This window comes from Lepisosteus platostomus, chromosome 26 (genome assembly GCF_059453375.1).
Source record: "Lepisosteus platostomus isolate fLepPlt1 chromosome 26, fLepPlt1.hap1, whole genome shotgun sequence".
Classification (NCBI taxonomy): Eukaryota; Metazoa; Chordata; class Actinopteri; order Semionotiformes; family Lepisosteidae; genus Lepisosteus; species Lepisosteus platostomus.
Genome location: NC_142636.1, coordinates 7,113,312 through 7,136,456, shown reverse-complemented (window position 1 = coordinate 7,136,456; position 23,145 = coordinate 7,113,312). Strand labels below are relative to the sequence as shown.

Here is a 23,145-nt window from a genome sequence, read left to right as displayed (position 1 = left end):
GTCAAAAGCTCACTCCCCATAATTTCTATCCTTTATTTCATTCTGTTAAAGCATGTTTTTGCACATCTGATGTTGTTTTGCACATTGTCTGTTGTCTCTGTCTTTCTTTCATTATACAGTTGTATTGGTTTTTTTTTTGTACTACGTATCGTCCGAGAGGTAGCTAAATAGCATTGCGTTATACCATATACCTGTATATAATGACAATTGACTTGAACTTGAACTTGAGAATAGGTATTCTTCAGAATGCGGTTGGAAATAACAGTGTGGTCAGAAAAGGATATCTATCCATAAATGAAGGTTTGTTTAGATTTAAGTGAATCCAAGCCAAGGAGAAATGAAATGATGCCCTTCCTTCTTTTGACTGTGAGACGGCTGCCTGCGCCAGACCACCCTCGCGCCCCTCGATGGATTAACTGCCAACTCATCTTCGTCTTTAAAAACTTTGAATTAGTATTGCACTTGTTTTCCACTGACTGTAAATCACTTATCCAGTCCACTGTGTGACCAGCGGGCCCAGTGAGAGATCAGTGACGCTGGCAGGGACAGAGTGGAGACCGAGCTGTGTGGTGTCCTGTCTGATGCCCCAAAATGTTCTAGGGGGCGCTGATGTTGTAGAGAGGCGCTTCCCATTGGGGGGCGGTATCTGTGGGGGGGTGAAGGAAGTCCCAATTCAGTTTAATTCCAACTACTTTATTCCTCCCCAGCAGGGACGGGTTTAGGAATGTGACCTGGGATTTGTGTTTGCAGGCTGGCTGGGTTTCGACTGCTCCATCCCCTGCTCCAGGGGCACCTGGGGCCCCGCCTGCAACGGTACCTGCCTTTGCGCCAACGGGGCGGCCTGCAGTCACCTGGACGGCTCCTGCACCTGCACCGCGGGCTGGCAGGGGGCGCTCTGCGACCAGCCCTGTCCGGTGAGAGCCCCTGCACAGCCCGAGTGAGGCTCGGTAGAAACCATAGCGCCAGGCTCAGAGGCAAGGCAGGGCGATGGAATAAAACACCATTTCTTAGAAGAGTACAAAATACAGATCCTCCCCTGGGATCGCAGTTTCCCTGGGGTTTTCCAGAGCTGCAGGGTCGAGTCTTGAAATCCACACAGCTGGAGATTAGGTGCTGATCCTATTTTCTTTACGAAAGGAAGACATGCGTAAGTTAGCATGAATGTACTGTGTTTGGGATTATCTGTATCCGTGGTACTGCACAGAGAAGAGCCTGCCCCAGGGAACACCTGGAATGGATCCAGCTTCTACGGGATCAGATTCTCACCCCCCAGTGGAAGTAGCTTACTGTTGCCCTCATCATCAATATGTTTCCCACCTGTTAAAAGAGTCCTGCGCTGCTGTGAGGGATTAAGGCTTCCGAATCTGAGGATGTGCCAACGTGCCAAGGATCCTCTTGATGGGACGTTGCCAAAGCAACACCAGAAAGTGTCGGGCTAGTGGCATATGTTCCTGTGGTGTGTTCCGCACAAATTAAAAGCACGTACGTTTAGAAATGACATCACATCCAGCCTAAACCGCTACAGCAGGTAAAGGTATAAATGCTTTTAACAGAGAAATCCCTGACACGTCTGCTGCAGCAACTGCCCAGATTAAAGGTTTAAACTTTTGAAGGTGTTTGTTACAGCGGCTTGTATTTACAGTAGTAGGAATCGAGCTTTTGGAGGCCCTAGGAAAGATCTTGCGTGAACTATTATCATCAGCCCCCACCCAAAACGTATTTGACTATTTAGAGCACTATTTAGAAGTTAATGAATTACATATACCAGAAAACGTCCATTAACCCTCTTTGCTTAACCAACTTCTAGTAAAACTCCTCTGGTGGTCTCTGTGGCTTAGCTTGAAGATGTGGCTTGCCTAACGTTTGCTAGTTACATGGATCTGACCGCTCGAGCCCAGAGTCGAATGAAAAACAACTGCACGAGTGATTCTAATCAGAATCATAATCAATAGTATTCATAACTAACAAATTTAAGCTGCCTTGCAACAGAAAGTGCCACCGGGGGCAGTTTTCGGCTCACAGTGGAACGTGGCGGCTAAAGATGGGCTGTGCAGCACCTCTCCGGGGGCCCCAGGCAGCCGCCCCGCTGGCCCTGGTAGGGGCCCCCGGAGAGGGCGCAGTGTGGCTGGAGTGTGAGGCTGTGCTGTCCTGCAGGAGTCCTCCTACGGGCCGGGCTGCGGACTGCGCTGCGACTGCCTGCGCGCCGAGACCTGTGACCCCCGGGACGGGCGCTGCCACTGCCGCCCCGCGTGGACGGGTGAGTGCGCCCGCCTCGCGCAGGGATCCGCTCGCTGGGCTTTCGTGCAGCTAAACCCTCTCGCCGCGGAAGCTGCAGTCTGGCACAGGGGACTGATGGGACTCCTGGAATCTCAAGGCCTGTGTTTGTAACACTGGCTGTAATAACAGCTGACCTGCCACTAGATGTCGCCAAAAGCCTCTGTCTCTTGTATATTGATTCACTGAGCGTTGGGTAACTGAGTTCAGGTTCACTCGTGACGGTAATTGATGTGTGTTGGAGTGTTAAAGGGCAGGCACAGTGTTGGTGTTGGTGGCAGGTGGGATAGAGAAGTAGTCAGTGAAGAGTGTAGAAGCTCTATCACCCTGCAAATGACAGCTGGCAGGCCACTGGAGTTTTGCAGCTGTGAGCCTGGCCAGTCCCTGGAGGGGAGACTCCTGGGAAAGGTGAGGCTGCTGCTGGAAGAGGTGTTAGTGGGGCCAGTATTGGGCGCACACCCTGTGGTCTGTGTGAGTCGTTAACCCCCAGTATAGTGACGGGGGTGTAAAAAAGGTACCATTTTTTGGATTAGATGTAAAACAGGTCCAAGAGTGTTTCTCGAAAAGAGTAGGGGTGTTACCCTGGTGTACTGGCCAAATTTACTCAATGGCCTTTACCAGTCATGGCCTCCTAATAATCCCCATCTCTGGACTGGCTTCATCACTCTGCTCTCCTCCCACTGAGAGCTGCTGTGTGGGGCCGGACTGGTGCATCATCCAGGTGGGGATACACACTGGTGGTGGTGGGGGGGAACACTGTGTTTTGTCCAGAAAAGTGTTACAGTATATAAGAGCAAGGATTAGTATTAGATGTAGTGAAGGAAAGCTCCTCAAGAGTCCTGCACTCTGAAGTGCTGTCATTGTGAGTTTCATGTGACAGATCCCTGGAGTTGCTTAGCCTAAGACTGTCTCAAAGGGACCACTTTCACTGTGGTAAAAGCATAATAAAACAACAGGAAAACTGTCTTTCATGAGAAGCAAATGAACTGGCCTATCTTGCACAGTAAAGGAGGACACGAGGAAAGGTTTTGAAGTGCGCGGCGAGCAGTCGTGCTCGTGAGGGTGACTGGGACTCCCCTCTCCCCTCCGCAGGAGCCCGCTGCGAGAAGCCCTGTGAGGAGGGCCGCTGGGGGCCAGACTGCACCGGCACCTGCACCTGTCAGAACAGCGCCACCTGTCTGCCTGAGAACGGAACCTGCATCTGCAGCCCTGGGTACCAGGGAACCCGCTGCCAGAACAGTGCGTATCCCCCAGAGACCCCGCTGACTGTATCCCGCAGAGACCCCGCTGACTGTATCCCCCAGAGACCCCGCTGACTGTATCCCCCAGAGACCACGCTGACTGTATCCCCCAGACCTCACTGACTGTATCCCCCAGAGACCCCGCTGACTGTGTCCAACAGAGAACCCGCTGACTGTATCCCCCAGAGACCCCGCTGACTGTATCCCCCAGAGACCCCGCTGACTGTATCCCCCAGAGACCTCGCTGACTGTATCCCACAGAGACCCCGCTGACTGTATCCCCCAGACCCCACTGACTGTATCCCCCAGAGACCTCACTGACTGTATCCCCCAGAGACCTCACTGACTGTATCCCCCAGAGACCTCACTGACTGTATCCCCCAGAGACCCCGCTGACTGTATCCACCAGAGACCCCGCTGACTGTGTCCAACAGAGACCTCACTTACTGTATCCCCCAGAGACCCCGCTGACTGTATCCCCCAGAGACCCCGCTGACTGTATCCCCCAGAGACCCCACTGACTGTATCCCCAAAAGACCCCACTGACTGTATCCCCCAGAGACCCCGCTGACTGTATCCCCCAGAGACCCCGCTGACTGTATCCCCCAGAGACCCCACTGACTGTATCCCAAAGACCCCGCTGACTGTATCCCCCAGAGACCCCGCTGACTGTATCCCCCAGAGACCTCACTGACTGTATCTCCCAGACCTCACTGACTGTATCCCCCAGAGACCTCGCCGACTGTATCCCCCAGACCTCACTGACTGTATCCCCCAGAGACCTCGCTGACTGTATCCCCCAGAGACCCCGCTGACTGTATCCCACAGAGACCTCGCTGACTGTGTCCAACAGAGACCCCGCTGACTGTATCCCCCAGAGACCTCACTGACTGTATCCCCCAAACCTCACTGACTGTATCCCACAGAGACCTCGCTGACTGTATCCCCCAGACCTCACTGACTGTATCCCCCAGAGACCCCGCTGACTGTATCCCACAGAGACCCCACTGACTGTATCCCCCAGAGACCCCCCTGACTGTATCCCACAGAGACCTCGCTGACTGTATCCCACAGAGACCTCGCTGACTGTATCCCCCAGAGACCTCGCTGACTGTATCCCCCAGAGACCCCGCTGACTGTATCCCACAGAGACCCCGCTGACTGTATCCCCCAGACCCCCCTGACTGTATCCCCCAGAGACCCCCCTGACTGTATCCCCCAGAGACCCCCCTGACTGTATCCCCCAGAGACCCCGCTGACTGTATCCCCCAGAGAACCCGCTGACTGTATCCCCCAGACCTCACTGACTGTATCCCCCAGAGACCTCGCTGACTGTATCCCCCAGAGACCCCGCTGACTGTATCCCCCAGAGACCCCGCTGACTGTATCCCCCAGAGACCTCACTGACTGTATCCCCCAGAGACCCCGCTGACTGTATCCCCCAGAGACCCCGCTGACTGTATCCCCCAGAGACCCCGCTGACTGTATCCCCCAGAGACCCCGCTGACTGTATCCCCCAGAGACCTCGCTGACTGTATCCCCCAGAGACCCCGCTGACTGTATCCCCCAGAGACCTCGCTGACTGTATCCCCCAGAGACCTCACTGACTGTATCCCCCAGACCTCACTGACTGTATCCCCCAGAGACCCCCCTGACTGTATCCCCCAGAGACCCCGCTGACTGTATCCCCCAGAGACCCCGCTGACTGTATCCCCCAGAGACCCCGCTGACTGTATCCCCCAGAGACCCCGCTGACTGTATCCCCCAGAGACCTCACTGACTGTATCCCCCAGAGACCCCGCTTACTGTATCCCCCAGAGACCCCGCTGACTGTATCCCCCAGAGACCTCACTGACTGTATCCCCCAGAGACCCCGCTGACTGTATCCCCCAGAGACCCCGCTGACTGTATCCCCCAGAGACCTCACTGACTGTATCCCCCAGAGACCTCACTGACTGTATCCCCCAGAGACCCCGCTGACTGTATCCCCCAGAGACCCCGCTGACTGTATCCCCCAGAGACCTCACTGACTGTATCCCCCAGAGACCTCACTGACTGTATCCCCCAAACCTCACTGACTGTATCCCCCAGAGACCTCGCTGACTGTATCCCCCAGAGACCTCGCTGACTGTATCCCCCAGAGACCCCGCTGACTGTATCCCCCAGAGACCTCGCTGACTGTATCCCCCAGAGACCCCGCTGACTGTATTCCCCAGAGACCCCGCTGACTGTATCCCCCAGAGACCTCACTGACTGTATCCCCCAGAGACCTCGCTGACTGTATCCCCCAGAGACCTCACTGACTGTATCCCCCAGAGACCTCGCTGACTGTATCCCACAGATACCCCTGCGACACCCTCTCCTCACTCCTTCTCATTCAAAATAATCATGAGAATTGTCTACTTGTTTTTTTTTTTCAATTGCATGCATATATGTTTTTTATTTGTACTACGTATTGTGTACGGCTTTTGATCTGTTTGCAAAACAAATCTCCCCGTTTGAGCCGGAAAGAGAGTGAGTCTCTGTCCTGTCCCTCTCCCAGCCTGCCCTCCTGGTCTGTACGGCCCCCAGTGCAGCTGGCCGTGTCCCCGCTGCGTGCACAGCGCCGGCCCCTGCCACCACATCACCGGAGAGTGCACCTGCAGCCCGGGCTTCACCGGACAGCTGTGCGACCAGGGTCAGTCTTCCTGTGTGACAGGCCACTTCCACATGACCTGGGTGATTCCAGCAGATTCACGAAGGACCTCTAGGAGTGAATTATAAAAGCACAACCACGCAGACACTTAACTTACCCGCCATCTGTCCGTAGAAGAGTGTAGTTACAGAGTAGAGAATGAAAGATAGCAGAGCGATGACCAGGGCTGGTCAGTAAGAGGCTTTGGGCTGTGATACGATGCCTTCAGAGGCCATTGGAAACCAGAATTTCCAGATCTCTGCAGCATTATAGTAAAAGGGGGCTCTGCTGTGTGAGAGATGTCGTCCTTCAGATGAGATTTGAAATGAAGGTCTTAACTCTTTGGCCATTAAAGATCCTAGGGCACTGTTGGGAAGAGAAGTGGTATTATCTACACTGTCCTGGCTAAATCTGTACAGTCTGGCCATGGACAGTGTTACTAGAGCATGCTGGTGATTTACGGATCACAGCTGTCCTGAGCTGCTGATCTGATGCAGCGCTGGGACAGGAAAGCCAGACTTTAAGATCACTTTATTAACCCTTTACAATTTCTTGCATTAGGAATTTGTCTTTTCGCACACCCCAGCTTGCTCTCCATGAGACACACAGACGGGGAGAGAAGCTGGGGGTCAGAGCGCAGGGTCAGCCATTTATACAGCACCCCTGGAGCAGCTGGGGTTCAGGGCCTTGCTCAGGGGCCCAACAGAGTAGGATTCCTCTGCTGGCTGCGGGATTTGAACCGGCAACCTCCCAGCCACAGGCACAGATCCTGAGCCACAGAGCCACCGCTCCGCCCGCTGAGAGGGCAAGACTTCCCAAACCGCCGGAGCCGCAAAGCGAGGCCGGTGCGGAGCCGAACGAAAACGGCAGCAGAGCCTTCAAACCCCTCGCCCTTGTCTCCCAGGCTGCGCCCCAGGGACCTACGGGCCGGACTGCCGCCAGCGCTGCCCGTGCCAGGATGGGGCGGCCTGTGATGGCGTGACGGGAGCCTGCACGTGCCCCGCGGGGCACACCGGGCAGCACTGCGAGTCAAGTAAGAGACACCAGGGCCGCCCGAGGTCACTAGGGCTCTGATAGTGACTTACCTAGGCCAGGTGTAGGAGTGAGGTGTCACAATACCCAGGAATGGGTGTGATGTGCACTGAAGATAAGCAGGCAAGGTAGTGGACTGCATTTATCAGACCCATCCACGCTCGCTCCAGATCCACCACTCTCTCCTGTTCACAGGTTTGTGATACAATATGATTCTTGAAGAAGGATCATTTCTGCTTTTGCTCAAGCCTACTTTTATGAACGCTCGTGGCATCCTCCTGCATGTGCGAATCTGCGTCTGGTGTGTGCTCCACATCTGAGGGGATATCACACAACTCGCCTCCGCAGTCGCCTGACAGTGTTCTCCAGCACCTTGTTCAGTGCAAACGTGCCTTTGCATTGTCCTTGTAAAATAACAAGTATTTTTTATTGATCTTTATTTTATTATTGGAATAGTAGCACATTCTCATGGTTTATTTTAGTGATAAAGTATCATGAATGTATATTTCATTTTTGTTTATATATATGTTAAAAATCACATCAATTTCATGCTCTGGATCATTTCACATAAATGTGAATGCAAATTAGTTATAATTATCATCGGAAACAAAAACTCCTAACCTCCAGCCTTTCATTCATCAGCTGAACTGGGGGGAGCCACTGTCAGTGAGCTGCTGGCTGGCTAAGGGGTTCTCAGAAATCACTCTTGATGTCTTGTAGGTGCCTTTTGCGTTATCAGCACATGAAAGTGGAAACAGTATTATTGTAGCTGTTGCTGATTGTATAGGCAGTGGGCCTTGCAGCTGGGCCACCCTCTGGAATATGTCAACTTGAGACATATTTCCTTTTGTTTGTATTACTGAGTTGCTGATGTGTTGCCATCACAGTTAGAAAACTTCATCAGTCTGTACAGTGTGTTAGCAGAGACTGGTGTGCCCTCAGGGACTTAAACCCAGTGGCTATAGCAGACGAGAATGAAATACATTGCCCTCTGGCTCCTGCCATTCTGTACTTTTGGGTCTTATTGTACAAGTAGTATGTTGTGAAATATGTTTCTCTACCCCAAAGAAATTGTATCCGCAGTCATGGTAATCCATTCTTTTCCAAAGTACTGGGAATTGTGCAGCAGACGGTATGTCCCTTGACTCCCGGGGACTGTAAAGTAGTAGCAGACCAGGCCTTTTCCTCAATCTGTTCTGCTGTGGTACAGGTGATTGAAAGGCAAGGTTGCTGGTGCATTGTGTGTCTGGCACATTGCAGAAGGCTACAGCAGACCTGGTTAATATGGCAATTCGTACAGCCTCTAGAGTTCCCAGTCAATACCTACAAGAAACACACCTCAGGCTTTAAGAAGATACTGAGCCACTGCTCACATTATATAGATGTGTACACTGTTTATCCCATATCTCAGAGGGAGGCCTTGTGGGCCACCATACAGTATATCTCATGTATTCGAGACAGGTGATGGTCCTTGGATCTGCCGAGGATGACTCGGTTTCTGATATTAAAATGATATATTGGAATCAATTACTGTAGTTCTCAGTGCTGATTTTCAGTGGCTGGAGTTGCCCATCCTCCTTCGTGAAATAGTGCAGAACGTTTATGGATGCATGTGTATGCACTGGCAGGGAGCACGCACTCAGCCCATCTAATATAAAGAATAGAAAGCTTAAAAGATCAATGGCATCAGCCACTAGCCTGGGCAGTCTGGCTGGCACACGTGCGAACGCCCAGTCCATCACGGCAGAGCGCCTGACGCCAGCGTGCGTGTGTGTCTCCCTCCCCGTGACAGAGTGTCGTCCCGGGACCTTCGGCCTGCACTGCGCCCAGACCTGCGCCTGTCCCCTCAACGCCACCTGCAACCCCCTGAGCGGAGACTGCCCGTGCGAGCAAGGAGACTGCGGGTCAGGTGAGAGTCAAAAAATCGGATCCGAACGGTTTTCCTGGATTGCATCGCCTGTCCAGGTCTTTTCCCTCTTGAGTAAGGGGGGGACACATATTCTTCCAAGGTGTTTGAGTTACCTGGCCTGATCAAGCCCTAGAGTTTAGATCCTCCCTGGGAAATCGGTGTGCGCCCCCTGGTGGACAACAGCACCACCACCGTGTGAACCTAGATTAGCTCATTACTGCCTTAACCTTGACCTGTCCACAGTTTCACCCTCTCCTGGCTCGGACGCTGGTGGGACTGGACGCCCCGTTTTCAATTCAATTCAATTTATTTTTATATAGTGTCTTTCACAACAAGGTTGCCCCAAGGCGCTTAACAATGCAAGTAACCATACATGTTGTGAATACAGAACAGAAAAGACCAGAAGACAACAGGGGACAGGAACCAAAAACTCCTTAGTAAGGAGAAAAAAAACCTCTAGGGGTCCAAGGTCAACTGGCTGTCCAACACCTTTGTGCATGCTAATATTATACAATTCAAAAAAGGGAAATAAATGAATGAGGGTATTAATCCATCCATGCAGATCGCTGTAGATCAGCAAAATCCTCCTAAACGATAGCTAAATCCACCATGTCCCTCTTGGATCCATGGCAGTGATGCAGCATCCAACTCAGATGGTCCCCAGCCAGGGCGCCATCTGGACATGTGGGGAGGAGAAGAGGATAGTCTGGTCAGAACAGGTGTATCTACCTGGTGGGCCAACACAGAGACACACAATGGCCGGGACAGCAGCACCAGCAGCCATGGCTGCAGCAGGCTGTGATGTAAGGTGTGAGTAGGCTAGGCTGTTTTGACATCTCCGTTGTTGGTGTCTCCTCTCCTGCCCCAGGGAAGGGGGGCAGCAGCTCCATGGTGCCCGTGTCCCCGATGGAGAGGGACTCGTGGGGCGCCATCGTGGGCATCGTCGTCCTGGTGGCCCTGGTGGTCCTGCTGCTGGCGCTGCTGCTGCTGTGCCGCTGCCGGCGCAGGGACAAGCAGAGCCGCGCGCCCGTCGTCTCCTACTCCACCACCCGCGTGGTCAACTCCGAGTACGCCGTGCCAGGTGCGCCACCAACGTCTCCGAGAACGGCAGGCCCACTGGCCCGTCCGGGTCTTGTACAGAATCCACTTCAACAGCAAGGCAGAGTAATGTGCTCCAGACACCTGCCACCCTTTGTGTAAAGCATTTCATATTTTCACCCCCTACATATACATCCTTTTATTTGCACTTTGCCCTGGGTTACTTTTTTGATCGCTGGTTCATGAAACCTCACTTTGTCATCATCATTCTTAGATATTCTGTTTATTTTTTTTCTGAATTGCCTTGTTTCTAAAAGACACATTCATCCAGAGTGGCTTTTGAGGTACCGCTGTGCGCGTGTGTGATGGGCTCTTGAACCAGGAACCCCTTGGTAGCTAGGTCTGTGCCCCTAACTGCTGGACCACGACCTCTTTCTCTCCTCAGATGTCCCTCACAGCTACTACCATTACTACTCCAACCCCAGCTACCACACCCTGTCCCAGAGCCGACCGCCCCCGCCCCACCCCCCCAACAACCAGGACAGGACGGGCAGCTCCATCAAGGTGGGTACAGCCCTGGCCAGGCCATGCCAGCTGATACGGGTACAAGCTGTGCCAGTCAATCCAGGGCACTGGGAGACAGGATGTTCACCTGAAGACCTAGATTAGCTCATTATTGCCTTGACTTGCCTAGTGTTTCAGGTCAGGCGCTTTAACTGAAGGAAATGGGTCTGTAAGGTCGGCACTGAAACCTCGCCAAGTTGGTACTGTGGAACCGTCTACCATTGCCTGCTGGCGTCGCGATTCTGCTGCACTTAGGAATCGTGTTTGGAAAACCAGCCACTCCGCTGCCAGGCCATTGAATACCCAGCTATTCAGACACAAGCCTGGAGAGGCTGAGCAGATGGCAGATGCCATTTCTCACTGGGTCAGGGAGTCTCTCTTCTGATCAAGAATGTTCATGAGCAAATCTGGTATTGAAACATGAGTAGTTGCTCAAAAACAAAGAATCCAAAATAGTTTGAAAATTCGGATTTGCATGCATTTTATTAACTAGAATAATGTTGTGCTGTAAAGCGGATCTCGGCAGGTAGGCGATGAACTGCTCAGCTTACATGTGACAGTTTTTCTTTGAAAAACTGTCCTCTCTCACGCTGTCTGGATTGTATAATGCCTGTCTTCTGGCACCCCTTCATTTCTCTGTGCCTTCTGCTTCTGGTGCACAGCACCAGCTGCTGGGCCAGAGCAGTTGTGATAGCTACCTTTTCTAGTCTGAGAGGTTTGTGGCGACTGGCATAATTGCTTTCTCCTGTAATGTGCTGTGTAGCTCTAACCACGATGGCTTTGAAGCTTACTTTCTGCCCCAGAGCTGCAAAAGCTCTAGCAGCTCTGCCACAGTTCTTTGCCCTTCAGCAGTTTTTGCAGACCTGGGCTTGACTTGCTGGAGATGAAAAGTCTTTCCACACGCAGAGCCTGTATTTGCCTCTGTCTGCATTAGTAGTGCTGATGCCTTCTGTTCTCGTATTTGCACAAGCGTGTGGGACTGAATTTAAAAGAGGAAGGAAATCAGAGGAGATTTTTCCTTTATAGAGCACAGTTCTTCAAAGCCTGGGAGAGAAATCCTCACCTAAGCTTTGGGTATTGATTGCTGTGAAATCTCGCTTGTTTAAAATTCCTGCAATGGATTCACCAGGGAAGCAGACATCAGCAGTGAGTTCCATTGGGATCAAATCTTTCCTTTGCCCCATGGAACTGAATATTTAACAAAACATACACAACCAGGGCTTTGACTCATTAATATAGCTCCAAACCAGTAACTGAGAGTAATTACCCCAGAGGCTATAGCAAGCAGAAGACTCTGTATTCTATCCATCCTTGCATTTTCTAGCTGCTTCTTCCAGTTCAGGGTCACAGGGGAGCTGGAGTCTATCCCAGCAAGCAGCGGGAGCAAGGTGGGGTACACCCTGGGCGGGATGCCAGTCCATCACAGGGCACACACTCGCACCAGGGTCAATTTACCCCGAAGCCAATTAACCTACCTGCAGCTAACCTCCCACCTACCATGGGAGGAGAGCCATATAAACACAGGGACAACATGCAGACTCCACGCAGACAGCACCCCACGGCCCCAGCCCTGGCAGACAGGAATGCACCACCATGCTGCCTGCCAGTACACTAAATATGCACTAATTGTGAAAAACACAAGAGATCCGGGGGTACACTGTAGCATCTATCTGTAGCACAAAAAAGTTGTCAAAAGGAAGGAAAAATAATAGCTTGTCATATCATATGCAGAAACACAGGAACCACCTCTGCCTCCTCATTTCATTGTTTCTCTGGGTTCTTTTGAAAGCACAACTTTTCAGTCTTTTAAAGCAAAGCCCTCCGCAAGATGGTAATACATGGTAATTACGCCTGTCAGAGCTGATGCTGTAATGCAGCTCCTTGGTGAGGAGGGATGCCGCTTGAAAAATAAGCAGTCTGGCGGTCCAGCCGTGCACCAGGAGAGACAGGCTGTATCCTGACGCCTCGCTCAAAACACAAAAGACCTGCTGGTAGACTTTCATTACCAGTGTCTGTTCCTCTCATCACGGACATTGTTTAGCAAGAAAAGCATTGTGTGTGATGAACCAGAGTTTAACTGGCTGCCCTGCCGTGCGTGAAGGAGTAAGAAACTGGCTGTGTGGTTGTTTGGGCATTCGCTCTGCTTTTCCTGCTGTGCTCTGTTCCCGATTGCCGTGGGCATGTCTGGAATCGTTAAAGAGCCCGGGGAGGAGGCTGCCGGTGGGAACCAGCTTTGTTCCCTGTGGAGGAGAGGAGGGTGGGATGTGGTCTGGCATTGTGTGGGGCTTGCAGCTCGATTGTGCGTGTGTATTGTGTGTGTGTGTGGCTGGCAGGCTCTGTGCAGGACTGCAGTTCGGTTAAGCTGATGCTGTGTGATTTTGTCCCTCTCCCCCCACCTCCTCCACAGAACACCAATAATCAGCTTTTCTCCGACATGAAGAACTTGGAGAGGGAGAGGCTGGGGCTGTTTGGAGCCGAGAGCAATGCCACTCTGCCAGCAGACTGGAAGCACCAGGATCCTGCAGCCTGCAAAGATACCGGTACAGACAAGCCCTCTCTTGTAGTGGACTGTGAACTACAGGCAAGCCACAGTGACTGCCACTGCACTGAGTCCAGCACTGCCCCCACAGATCAGTGCACCGCAAAGCAAAGCCCTCCGCCACATGGTGATACATGGTACACACTGTATGCCTGTCGGAGCTGATGCTGTAATGCAGCTCATTGGTAAGGAAGGGATGCCGCTTGAAAATAAGCAGTCTGGTGGTCCACTCCTGCACCAGGAGCAGGCGAAGTGCGTCACGTTTAACAGTGAGTGAGCAGTGACACTGGTGGCTTTCACTCAGGAGCGTTACAGTACATCACTCACCAGCTAATAATGCACAGCAGCACACAGGGGGTCGTTGTCTGGATGTGCGCATAGTCCACAAGAAATCATTATCAGTTTATACAGAGGTCTGTGATTGTGAACTGAGTGAGTGAACCATCCCTTAGTTCACTGTACAGTCCAGCCTTGCTGCAGATGGGCCTGAACAGGACGCGTCAGGTCAGACATCTCGCATCGGACGCGTTTGTCTGCTCGCCCTTCTGTCTGGGGTTTGTTAGAGGAAGGCTCCAAAGGAACCTTACCGGTAGAAAACATGGACTTGAAAATTGAATTAGGGACTTAGCCAGGCCTCGAGAATTTGAGCACGTGAAATGTCCTGAGGGGCAATATTTTTTTCTTTAAATAATTTGATGAAAATAAATGATTTCCCTGGATGGATTTGGGCAGTTGTAAAGAAGCACGCAAATATGGGACGATACAGAGTGCATCAGGGTGACACAGCAGTCAGAGCTCCTAACTCTTGGGCCAGGGGTTTGCTGCTGACGTGGAGCACCTTGTGTACGGAGTTTGCATGGTGTGTTTTCCCTGTGCGTTTGCCTTGTGCTGAACTGCTGTCCCACCCAGAGCGTAGCCTCATCTTGCACCCTGTGCCTTTCAGATAGGGATGAGTAGCTTTCAATCAATGTTTTGACAGGTGCCTTCAGGCTCGACAGGTGCTACAGCTACAGCAACAGCAACAGCCTGAGCAAACGCTATAACACAGGTACAGTATCTGTTCGGGAGCACAGGCTTGTTTTACTGTTTTATTACCAATGTTATTTTATAAAAGAGGAGCGATGCTGCCATAATACTGATCCGATACAACTTGAAGTCATTGATGGATCTCCCCCTGGTATACTGACCAACCTCACAGGAACAGAGATGCTTTGCTGTCACAGAGCTGTCTGTCAGAACTTTTTGTGAATACCATTAACACAGCTCGCAGATCATATTGTCCTTTCCTGCACCCCTAAAAAAAACCTTTGTAAAATAAAGTCAGAGTAAAAACTTGACTTTTATTTAACGAGCCAGTTAGCCAGAGATTAAGCTGTGTTTCAAGGGCACTCCATAGACGAATGAGTGAACAGTGAATGCAGGCTGGGGTTTGAAGCCTTTTGTTTTTGGAGCTGGCCAAGACACCCCTGCTCTTTCAGACAGCTCCCCAGCAATGCTGATGAGGCCGATACCCGGACTTCTTTAAAGAAACATGTCTTATGTGACAGGTTCCCAAACTGGGGAATTCATTTTATAATCTGTTTTAGAGGGAAAGAATGCTGGCCAGGTTGACTGGTGTCTCTACTGTACGTTATTTGTGTGTGCCTGCCCCTGTGATGGGCAGCCATTCCCCACAGAGTGTACAGCAGTCCCATCTCGCACCCTGTGCCTCCTGGATAGACTCCAAGTTGCCGTGAGTGTAACCAGGGGTGGTTGGATATTACAGAGTGGCCAGCTGGCCAATGCCACCACTACGGGCACAATCAGATTGTCCTTCGGAGTCTCCCATCCCGGCACAGAGCAGGCCCAGCCTGGCTTAGCTTCCTGGATCTGATGGGATAGCGGCAGCACAGAGCCGTGGGGTGTCTTATTGGAAATGTATGAGCCATTGCTCTAACATTCGCAAGAAGACTCCTCTAACTGTGTGTTGTCATCCTGCATATCATGTGTGTTTTTTTTATTGTTGTTTTCATTCTGTAAAGCTCTTTGAGAAGCCAGCTTTAAAGGCGCTATATAAAGTTGTTTATTATTATTGCCGTGCTTTAATTAATTGGTTCCTCTCACATCAGGTTTGTCCAAGGAGTGTCCTCTGAATCTGAGCAGCAGCTCTCTGAACAGCGAGAATCCCTACGCCACCATCAAAGACCTGCCTGTACTGGTGGGCAGGCCCTCCGAGAGCAGCTACATGGAAATGAAGTCTCCAGCGCTGAGAGAGCGATCGTGCACCGGGAGTGGCCTGCTGACTCCCTCCAGCAGCACAGCACAAGGTGTGAGCACAGGGTCCAGCAGAGAGAGGGAGCAAAGAGCACAGGGTCCAGCAGAGAGCACAGTGTCTAGCATAGTGAGAGCAAAGAGCACAGGGTCTAGCAGAGAGCACAGGGTCTAACAGAGAGATTAAAGAGCACAGGCTCTAACAGAGAGAGCACAGGGTCTAACAGAGAGATTAAAGAGCACAGGCTCTAACAGAGAGAGCAGAGAGTCTAACAGAGAGATGAGAGGGCACAGGATCTAACAGAGAGAGCAGAGAGTAAAGAGCCTAACAGAGAGAGAGCAGAGAGCACTGGGTCTAACAGAGAGAGCAGAGGGCACAGGGTCTAACAGAGAGAGAAGAGAGGGCACAGGGTCTAACAGAGAGAGAAGAGGGCACAGGGTCTAACAGAGAGAGAAGAGAGGGCACAGGGTCTAACAGAGAGAGAAGAGAGGGCACAGGGTCTAACAGAGAGGGGTGGACAGGGTGCCTAACAGAGAGAGCGGTGGGGGGGAGGATGGACTAACTGATGATTTTTCCTTTTTCTGTCGCTGTCTGTCTGCTAGAGAGGTGCCTGTTGGTGGACGTGCCCGAGCAGGAGCCCCAGGGACACTATGACCTCCCCGTGAACAGCCACATCCCCGGCCACTACGACCTGCCGCCGCGGCACCGCCCCCCCTCGCCCCCCAGCAAGGCGCTGGACCGGTGAGGGGCTCTTTGGCGCTGGCGCTGTAGAGCTGGCTGGCAGGGTGACGTGGGCGCGTGGGGCTGGAGGACATTGCTACACGCCCCTGGCCCGTCGTGACAGATGCTGGAGAAACGGCTGGCCTTCCTTTCGACCGCTGTAGACATGGTGTAGATCACAGGGTACCGCCCCCCACGCAGGGGCGTTGGTTTGGAATGTCTGGTGTACTGGTCCACCATTGCCACTGCAGGCAGTGCAGCACACTCCTCTGCTCCAGCCTGTCCAAACCCCAGCCTGGCCTTGCCGAGCTCACGAGGAGCAGGCCGCAGGGCGGACCACGGAGTACACACGTCCTCCAGCACGGAAAAGGAAACCGAGCGTCCAGATTCCTGTGTTTATATCATGTTACAAGTCTTCTTTAGCCAATTAGAAAGGTGTTTTAAACTGAATTGAGAAAGGTATTCATGAATTTTAAATACTTACTGTAACTCAATTTCAAGTGACGCATATGTGATTTTTTGACTGTTTTGTGGATGATTTATCATCCGATTTTTGTTCAACATGTGTTGCAACAGAACACAGCTGAAGCCCTAAATAGAGCAGCAGGGAAACTGGGTAATAAAATGGGACTAAAATAGGTTCAGGGTACGAGCCAAGAGTGTCGTCATGCGTCAGCTGTGTTCTGATCACGTAACAGTTCAGCCCATGGATTCGAGAGCAGTTTGGTGGTGCTTAAATATAAACGGCTCATGAGTTTTGTTCCGCCCCCACCAGTGGAAACAGCCAGTTGTGTGTATGCAGGTGTCAACCAGCAGGCAGCTGAATGAGTGGCAGCGGTCAGCTCTGGAGGTCAAGAGCCCAGGTGGCACAGAAACCAGCCGAGACGGCGGCTGAGCTCTACTGACTGGACAGTGTTCCACAGGAGCCCAAGTACTGTATGCAAGACTGTTCAATAGCGCCTCCTTTGAACACTGTCAGACCACTGGTACGCTGCTCCTGTCCTGCGCTGCAATAATGTCTATGTGCTTTAATTCCACTCCTGCTCTTCATGAGCTAATTGGGATGATGATCTTAACTGTTACACTTTAACAGTTTTCAGAGGCCTTAAGCCACAAAAAAACCTTCTGGATTCTGTTCTACAAGCGCAGAAGTTGACCAGCTTAGTTTAGTCATTTAGTTTGTAAGTCAACACTGCAACATAGTGAATGTTATAGTCTGGCTGATCCAACCAAATGTTAAAAAAAAAAACACTTCATATAGTTCTCTCTCGCTCTCTGTGGCTAGGTCTAATGTTACAGAAATTTGTTGAAAGTTATTTTCAAATTTCAGGATCACTGAACACAAATAACTTCATTCTTCTAAGAAACAGCTGTTGGTCAGTGTTGGATACCAGGGAGTTTTTTACTGGTATTGGGGTTTGAAAAGGTTTTGTTGTGTATAGTGTGTAAAAACCCTTTCTGTAACCTGGATTTTGTTTTCAAATTACTTTTTATATTAAGTGAATGCAGAAAAGAAAACATCTATTCTTGCAACAGCAACCAGGTTTCCTGAGTGGTTTTTGAAGCCGTCGGAGAGCTGCAGTTTGTGCGTTTGTGCATAAATTGTACTAAATCAAAACACACAAAACAAGTACTGTGAAAAAGAAAAGGCTTTATTTAAAAGGCTTTAACATTTTTTTAGTATGAAAATAATATTGGTAACACTTAAGTTCTATCACTGGCTGTGAAACAAACAACCCACTGATAAAAAAATAAATCTCCTTTTCTTATTATTTTGTGGGTCTGCTAAAGACACGCTTCAGAAAATACAAAGCATTTACAATTGAGAATACGGAATTTTCTCTTTAATATATAATCAAATACCAAAATCTACAATAATTCAGCCAATGTGGATTTCCATCTATTTTAACCAAATTCTTTATTTAAAAAAAAAATCCCCCTACATTCCTGAGTGCAGTTCTAGTCAAACCTTTGGTCTCACTGTTGTAGTGCCATTACTAGATCAGCTAAAGGTTACTCTTTGGTTTAAAGAGGAATAGTTCCAGATTCAAAGCGAAGGCTGAAAAAGGAGACTCCCATAAAATACATCATTGAGCAGTGTGTAGAGAGAAGAGTGTCACATCACCTCGTTGCTGATCAGACATCTCCAGAATGCCTCCTAGTGCTTAAATACCACTTTTCGTTTTACAGCAAACAAAATGGTACAGCTGCCTTGAATTCTAAAAGAACAATTCTGCAAAATGCAATCACAATAAATATGGCTTTGGTGAAGCTGTATCTCAAAAACTCTCATAGAAACCTAAGTAACAAAGAAAACTCCCTATTCGTGATTGTTACCTTACTGTAGTGAGCACTTTAGAACACAAATCTATATTCATGAACAGAACTGCAAGTGTTACCAATACTGCACAAGCCCCCTTCTCCCCCCCAGTACGTTAAAGCAAAGCGTATAATTCCATCAGCTGCCTACCCTACGGCACAGGGGGTACCTATCCTCTCGACACGCTGGCCGCCACAGAAAGTGGGGCGCTCCATAGGGGTAGCAAAGGAAAGAGAATATTCTGCATTGGTTACATGGCGTATAAGGGTATTCAAGAGACACTAGCCTGTCTAATTCGGCTTTCTTTACTCTCAGTGCCAAAGCGCTGCAGGTTTCCTGAAGAAGTTCTAATCGTCAGCAGGCCCACTGTTGGGAGAGACTGTTCTCATTAAGGCTAACTGGACTCATGAGTGCGGGCGGCTGCAATCTGGCAGGTTGTACTGGTCTGGGAAAGGCTGGTTCTACTGTCGGTCCACTTAGGCCAGTGAGCCGTTCCACCTGCAGACACAGCAGTCCTACAGGACCGGAGAGAGACACCCCTGATTTGGGTGACCCCCCTGGGCCCACTCAAGAACAGCTGTCTAGCAGGTTCTGCAACCATGCAGGAGGGCTCTTTAACCCCCTGCTGAAGTCTTATTTTGCTGCTATTGATTTAAGACAGGGATCCCCAGTCCTAGTCCTGGAGGTACAATGTCTCTACTGGGTGTTTTGGGGTTTTGTGTAAAGAGGCACTCACAAGTTCCTCCCAGGTCTGCAGGAGCTGCTGCTTGTTTAGTGGCCTGGAAGCCCTGCAGACCTACAGCAGCTCTCCAGGGCCAAGACTGGGGACCCCTGATTTACAGTGAGACACAGAGGAAGAGTCTCCAGTGCCTCTTGGTAACCTGAGTGTCGAGCTCTAAGTCGCTTCAGCAATGTAATCATCCTGCTGAAATATTAATACTTGTTAGAGCATCACTTTAGTACTGAAGCAACTGTAAGTGCTTTAGAGGAAACAGATCCACTGCATTGAGTGCAGAATTCTAACAAGTGCTGCTCAGGAGACAAGAGTCTATGGCACTAACAGATCCATTGCTTATTTGAGCTGGTCGTTAGGTCAGCGAACTGCATTCGTTTTAAAAAAATATTCTCAGCTCCTCAAAATTTGCCAGACAGAATGAGTTCTTGACCCTAACAGTATCTTGAAAACACCGAGACTTGCATCTAAGTATCCTAAAAGGTGTAAATAATTGTTTCAGTCAGAATAAATATCTGCTGACAGCTGGGTGACACTATAGTATAGACTGGCTGCAGCTGAGACCTTTATCAATGTGTGACACTGGAACAGTGAGGCGTCCATTGATAAAGCACTTACACACGGGACGATGACCATTAAAATCCATGCAATTAACCAGTGGTTCAGGTTCAGTGCAAGTGAAACTCAAACCCCCAGAATCCAGAGCTCCTGCAGCTCAGTCTGGCCACTTCTGGTAGCTTCAGCTACTGGACTATCACTGATGACCGACAGGATCGATGGGACGATTCCAGAAACACTAACCCCTCCTTTAGATGCCTCTGTGTCTCGTCTTGGGGAAATGGCATTCATCACTCAACCCTTTATACGTTATATTTATATGTTATATATAATCTGGAGCCATATTATAAGGATCTAGGAGTCCACTAGACCAGCAAGGTCTGAAATCACCTCACAGTCAGGCTCAACGGAACAAGCGAAGCCTCATCGATCACAGGAGACAGGATGAGTCGATCCTGTGTGAAGAGGCGCCCAAGCCTATAGAACACGCTCTGGGAGTAAGATGAGGTGCTACATGCAATGGGGTCCAGGCTGAGCAGTGGAGCAGCCTTGCAGCAGTAGCTCAGCAGTGGGATCTAATCTCTCACAGGCAGGCAGAAAAATCTGCATTTCCACCACTTCTTGAGCTACAGCATGTGTGTGATTAGCTTTTAAAACCCGTTTAGCTCAGTGCCTGTGCTAAGTGTCAGGAGTGAAATGTCAAAACCAGAGGGTTCAAATGAGCACCCTTCGTCTCTAGAATGGCCCCATTTTGGGGATGCTAACAGCACCTCTGTCCTGTGGTGGAGTGATGTCTCATCAGTGCAGCTCAACACTATTAAGCAGTTAAACACTGCCAGTCCCCTGCTCGAGAACTGTGCTCTGTCAGGGCTGAGTTACTTGTTAAAGAGGGAAAAGGAGATGTACACACAGTGCATCAATGAGACTTATATTTGCATATTCAACCTTCATGCATGTTCCATTCATATATGTGCGTTAGTAAACAATATACCATCACTGCAGCTGGTTTAAACCACAAAACCTTTACAGAAAAAACTCAGGTGGGTACAGAGGCTTGGAGAAACTGTCGATTCTTCAGGAAATTCTAGCTGCCTGTCTGTGGTTTTGATTTTTAAAAACTTTGCTCACACCGTCAGGTTTTATATGACAAATTAAGTGACTTCTGCGGATTTTGAAAAAATAAACTTACTTTCTCTAACCTTATCAACCACCTGCAGATGTAAGGAGATGGAACTGCTCATTTAACACTGTCAGTGCCTGTGAAAACAGTAAAATGACCAAATAGTTCCATATAGGACCAATTAGTTCACTATTAGATACAGTACAGTCTAAGGCAAATCTTTAGGTTGTGCAGTGGCTCTGTCTTTGTCTCGGCCATCTGATTCCACTACAATCCTACAGCACCTACTGTGGCCCAGCCCCCTCTGTCTTAGTCAGCCTTTTCAGAAAATCGTTCAAATCAGGCCCCGGCTCAGATCCTGAGAAGCAGCTAGTTTGAAGCATGATTACATGATCACAACGTCTTCCCCAAGACAGGAAGATGTGCTATTGAACCTTCCTGCCGGCATCCAGCTCTTTGAGCTTCCCGAGTACCGACCCAGCTGATATAAACGCCTCTCTCTCCCTCTTTTCACAAGCCCCTCCATGCCCAAGAGTCAGCTCCATCTACAGTACAGGGCCCACACACCTGCCTTCAGAACAAACAGGTTAGCACACTAATCCTACATATTAAAAAAAAATTACTGTAGAGTACTGTGTACAAAATAAGACTGGTTTCATTTCTATATATAAAAAAGGAAAGAAAAAAAAATCTACTTGGTATACAAAAGTTTCTTCTGGTTCTGTGTTGGATCCCAGTGGACCTGGGCAGTGTCCTCCCTTGGTCCTGCTTCGGCAGGTTTGCACATTACATGACGGAACAGCTCTCCATCCTGGGTCCAGCCTACAGAGAGAACAAGATCGAGGATCGTTGATGACATGGCTCGATATGCTCCTGATGACGTGCCTGCTGCAGTCCAGAAAGGACAGCCAGGAAAGGGCCATGCATTCCCTGGGCTTTCAAGCCCCAGGTGACCCAATAAATAAAACAGATTTCAGAGGTTTACTACATTACACACGACGCTACTTTAAGACTTGTGTTACAAACTAACAAGGACGTCCAGCACAGATCCTCTCTCCTTGTTCTGCAGAAGCACAGGTCTTGCTTTCTGCCTCAGCTTTTCACAGCTTTCACAACTCAACAGGTTTGAATTAACATTGTTTTTTTTACTTAAGCAGGGTTGTGAAGAGTGAATGTGGCTGACATTATTTTCCAATACATTATATAACAACATTGTCTGCAGAGAATGTATAAAATCATCTAGCTCGTTAGGGAGATAATTGAACGGAGGCTCTCATCCAGGTGTTTCATAAAGGGGAACTGCAGCGCATATTTGTCATTTTCAGGGTTTCTATTCAGCTTGTTCCCCACTCCCACCACCCTTTGTGTAAAGAGGCGCCTCCTGTCCTGACTGTTTCTTGAAGGAAGCCGCGTTATGGAGTCCCAGCCCCTCGGCGGCGGGCACTGGCGGGCACTGACCTGCCGGCGCGAGTCGCCCCCCACCACGTAGGAGTGCGAGACCAGCCCCTCGGGCAGGCCGCCGCCGGCGCTGGAGCGGAAGCTGCGGGACACGGAGACGCCGGAGCTGCCGGAGCTGGCCACCGCCGAGCCGCCGCTGCCGCCCGACTTGTCCGAGGGCTGGCCGCACGACCCGCAGACCACCGTGCGGCTGCGCAGGTTGTACTCGCCGTCCACGCAGGTGCTGTGGGCCGCCTGCAGGGGGAGACAGAGAGACGGGGAGAGATCAGTGGGCTGGGGCCTCCTCTGGGGGGGGGGGGGGGGGGGGAGAATCGAGAGCCGTGACCCCACTTACCATCTCATCATCTTCGTCCATGTCCTGGAAGAGCACACGCACCACCTTCCTCATGGCCATCTCCTGGAGGAAGAGGAGGGCAGAGCGGGGGTTAGGAACAGGCCTCGCTGCTTCTCGAGAGATCAAGAGATCTGCACTTTCCTTCGGGGGTTTACTGGGGTGATTCTTCTGTCTCACTAGGCAAGAGAGTCTTTTATTTGCTGATGGGCACAGGGCCTGGCAGGGCTGGACTATCTCCGTTTGCAAAATGTAACGGGAAATCCAGCTCCCCAAATAATCCCACTCCGGAAAAGGAGAAAATAACAGAATATCATCAGACCAAGTGGTCTGATGCAGCGGCCCGCTGAGGTCTGGGTGCAGCTGCAGCTGGGAGGAAGCTC

General features: G+C 50.4%; 2 protein-coding genes across 4 annotated transcripts in view; one reads left to right on the top strand and one right to left on the bottom strand.

The window, feature by feature from the left end:
* The window catches only part of pear1 (platelet endothelial aggregation receptor 1), a 62,814-nt gene extending 45,033 nt beyond the window's left edge, over window positions 1–17,781 (top strand). For 2 of the 3 annotated variants that reach the window (XM_088620974.1, XM_088620975.1), the window contains exons 12-23: window positions 751–914; window positions 2,155–2,257; window positions 3,367–3,513; window positions 6,058–6,192; window positions 7,094–7,222; window positions 9,014–9,130; window positions 9,999–10,211; window positions 10,614–10,732; window positions 13,140–13,272; window positions 14,251–14,319; window positions 15,380–15,577; window positions 16,125–17,781. In XM_088620974.1, the coding sequence (XP_088477100.1) occupies window positions 751–914; window positions 2,155–2,257; window positions 3,367–3,513; window positions 6,058–6,192; window positions 7,094–7,222; window positions 9,014–9,130; window positions 9,999–10,211; window positions 10,614–10,732; window positions 13,140–13,272; window positions 14,251–14,319; window positions 15,380–15,577; window positions 16,125–16,267 (1,670 nt within the window). In that variant the 3' untranslated portion in view covers window positions 16,268–17,781. The remainder of the gene's footprint in view (window positions 1–750; window positions 915–2,154; window positions 2,258–3,366; window positions 3,514–6,057; window positions 6,193–7,093; window positions 7,223–9,013; window positions 9,131–9,998; window positions 10,212–10,613; window positions 10,733–13,139; window positions 13,273–14,250; window positions 14,320–15,379; window positions 15,578–16,124) is intronic. The other variant, XM_088620976.1, reaches the window with a different exon arrangement.
* Window positions 17,782–17,876: 95 nt separating this feature from the next.
* Window positions 17,877–23,145, bottom strand: part of lmna (lamin A) — a 67,213-nt gene continuing 61,944 nt past the window's right edge. The window contains exons 12-14 of the mRNA XM_088620977.1: window positions 22,766–22,828; window positions 22,432–22,665; window positions 17,877–21,795 (exon numbers count right to left, since the gene is read on the bottom strand). Of these exons, the coding sequence (XP_088477103.1) occupies window positions 21,760–21,795; window positions 22,432–22,665; window positions 22,766–22,828 (333 nt within the window). The 3' untranslated portion in view covers window positions 17,877–21,759. The remainder of the gene's footprint in view (window positions 21,796–22,431; window positions 22,666–22,765; window positions 22,829–23,145) is intronic.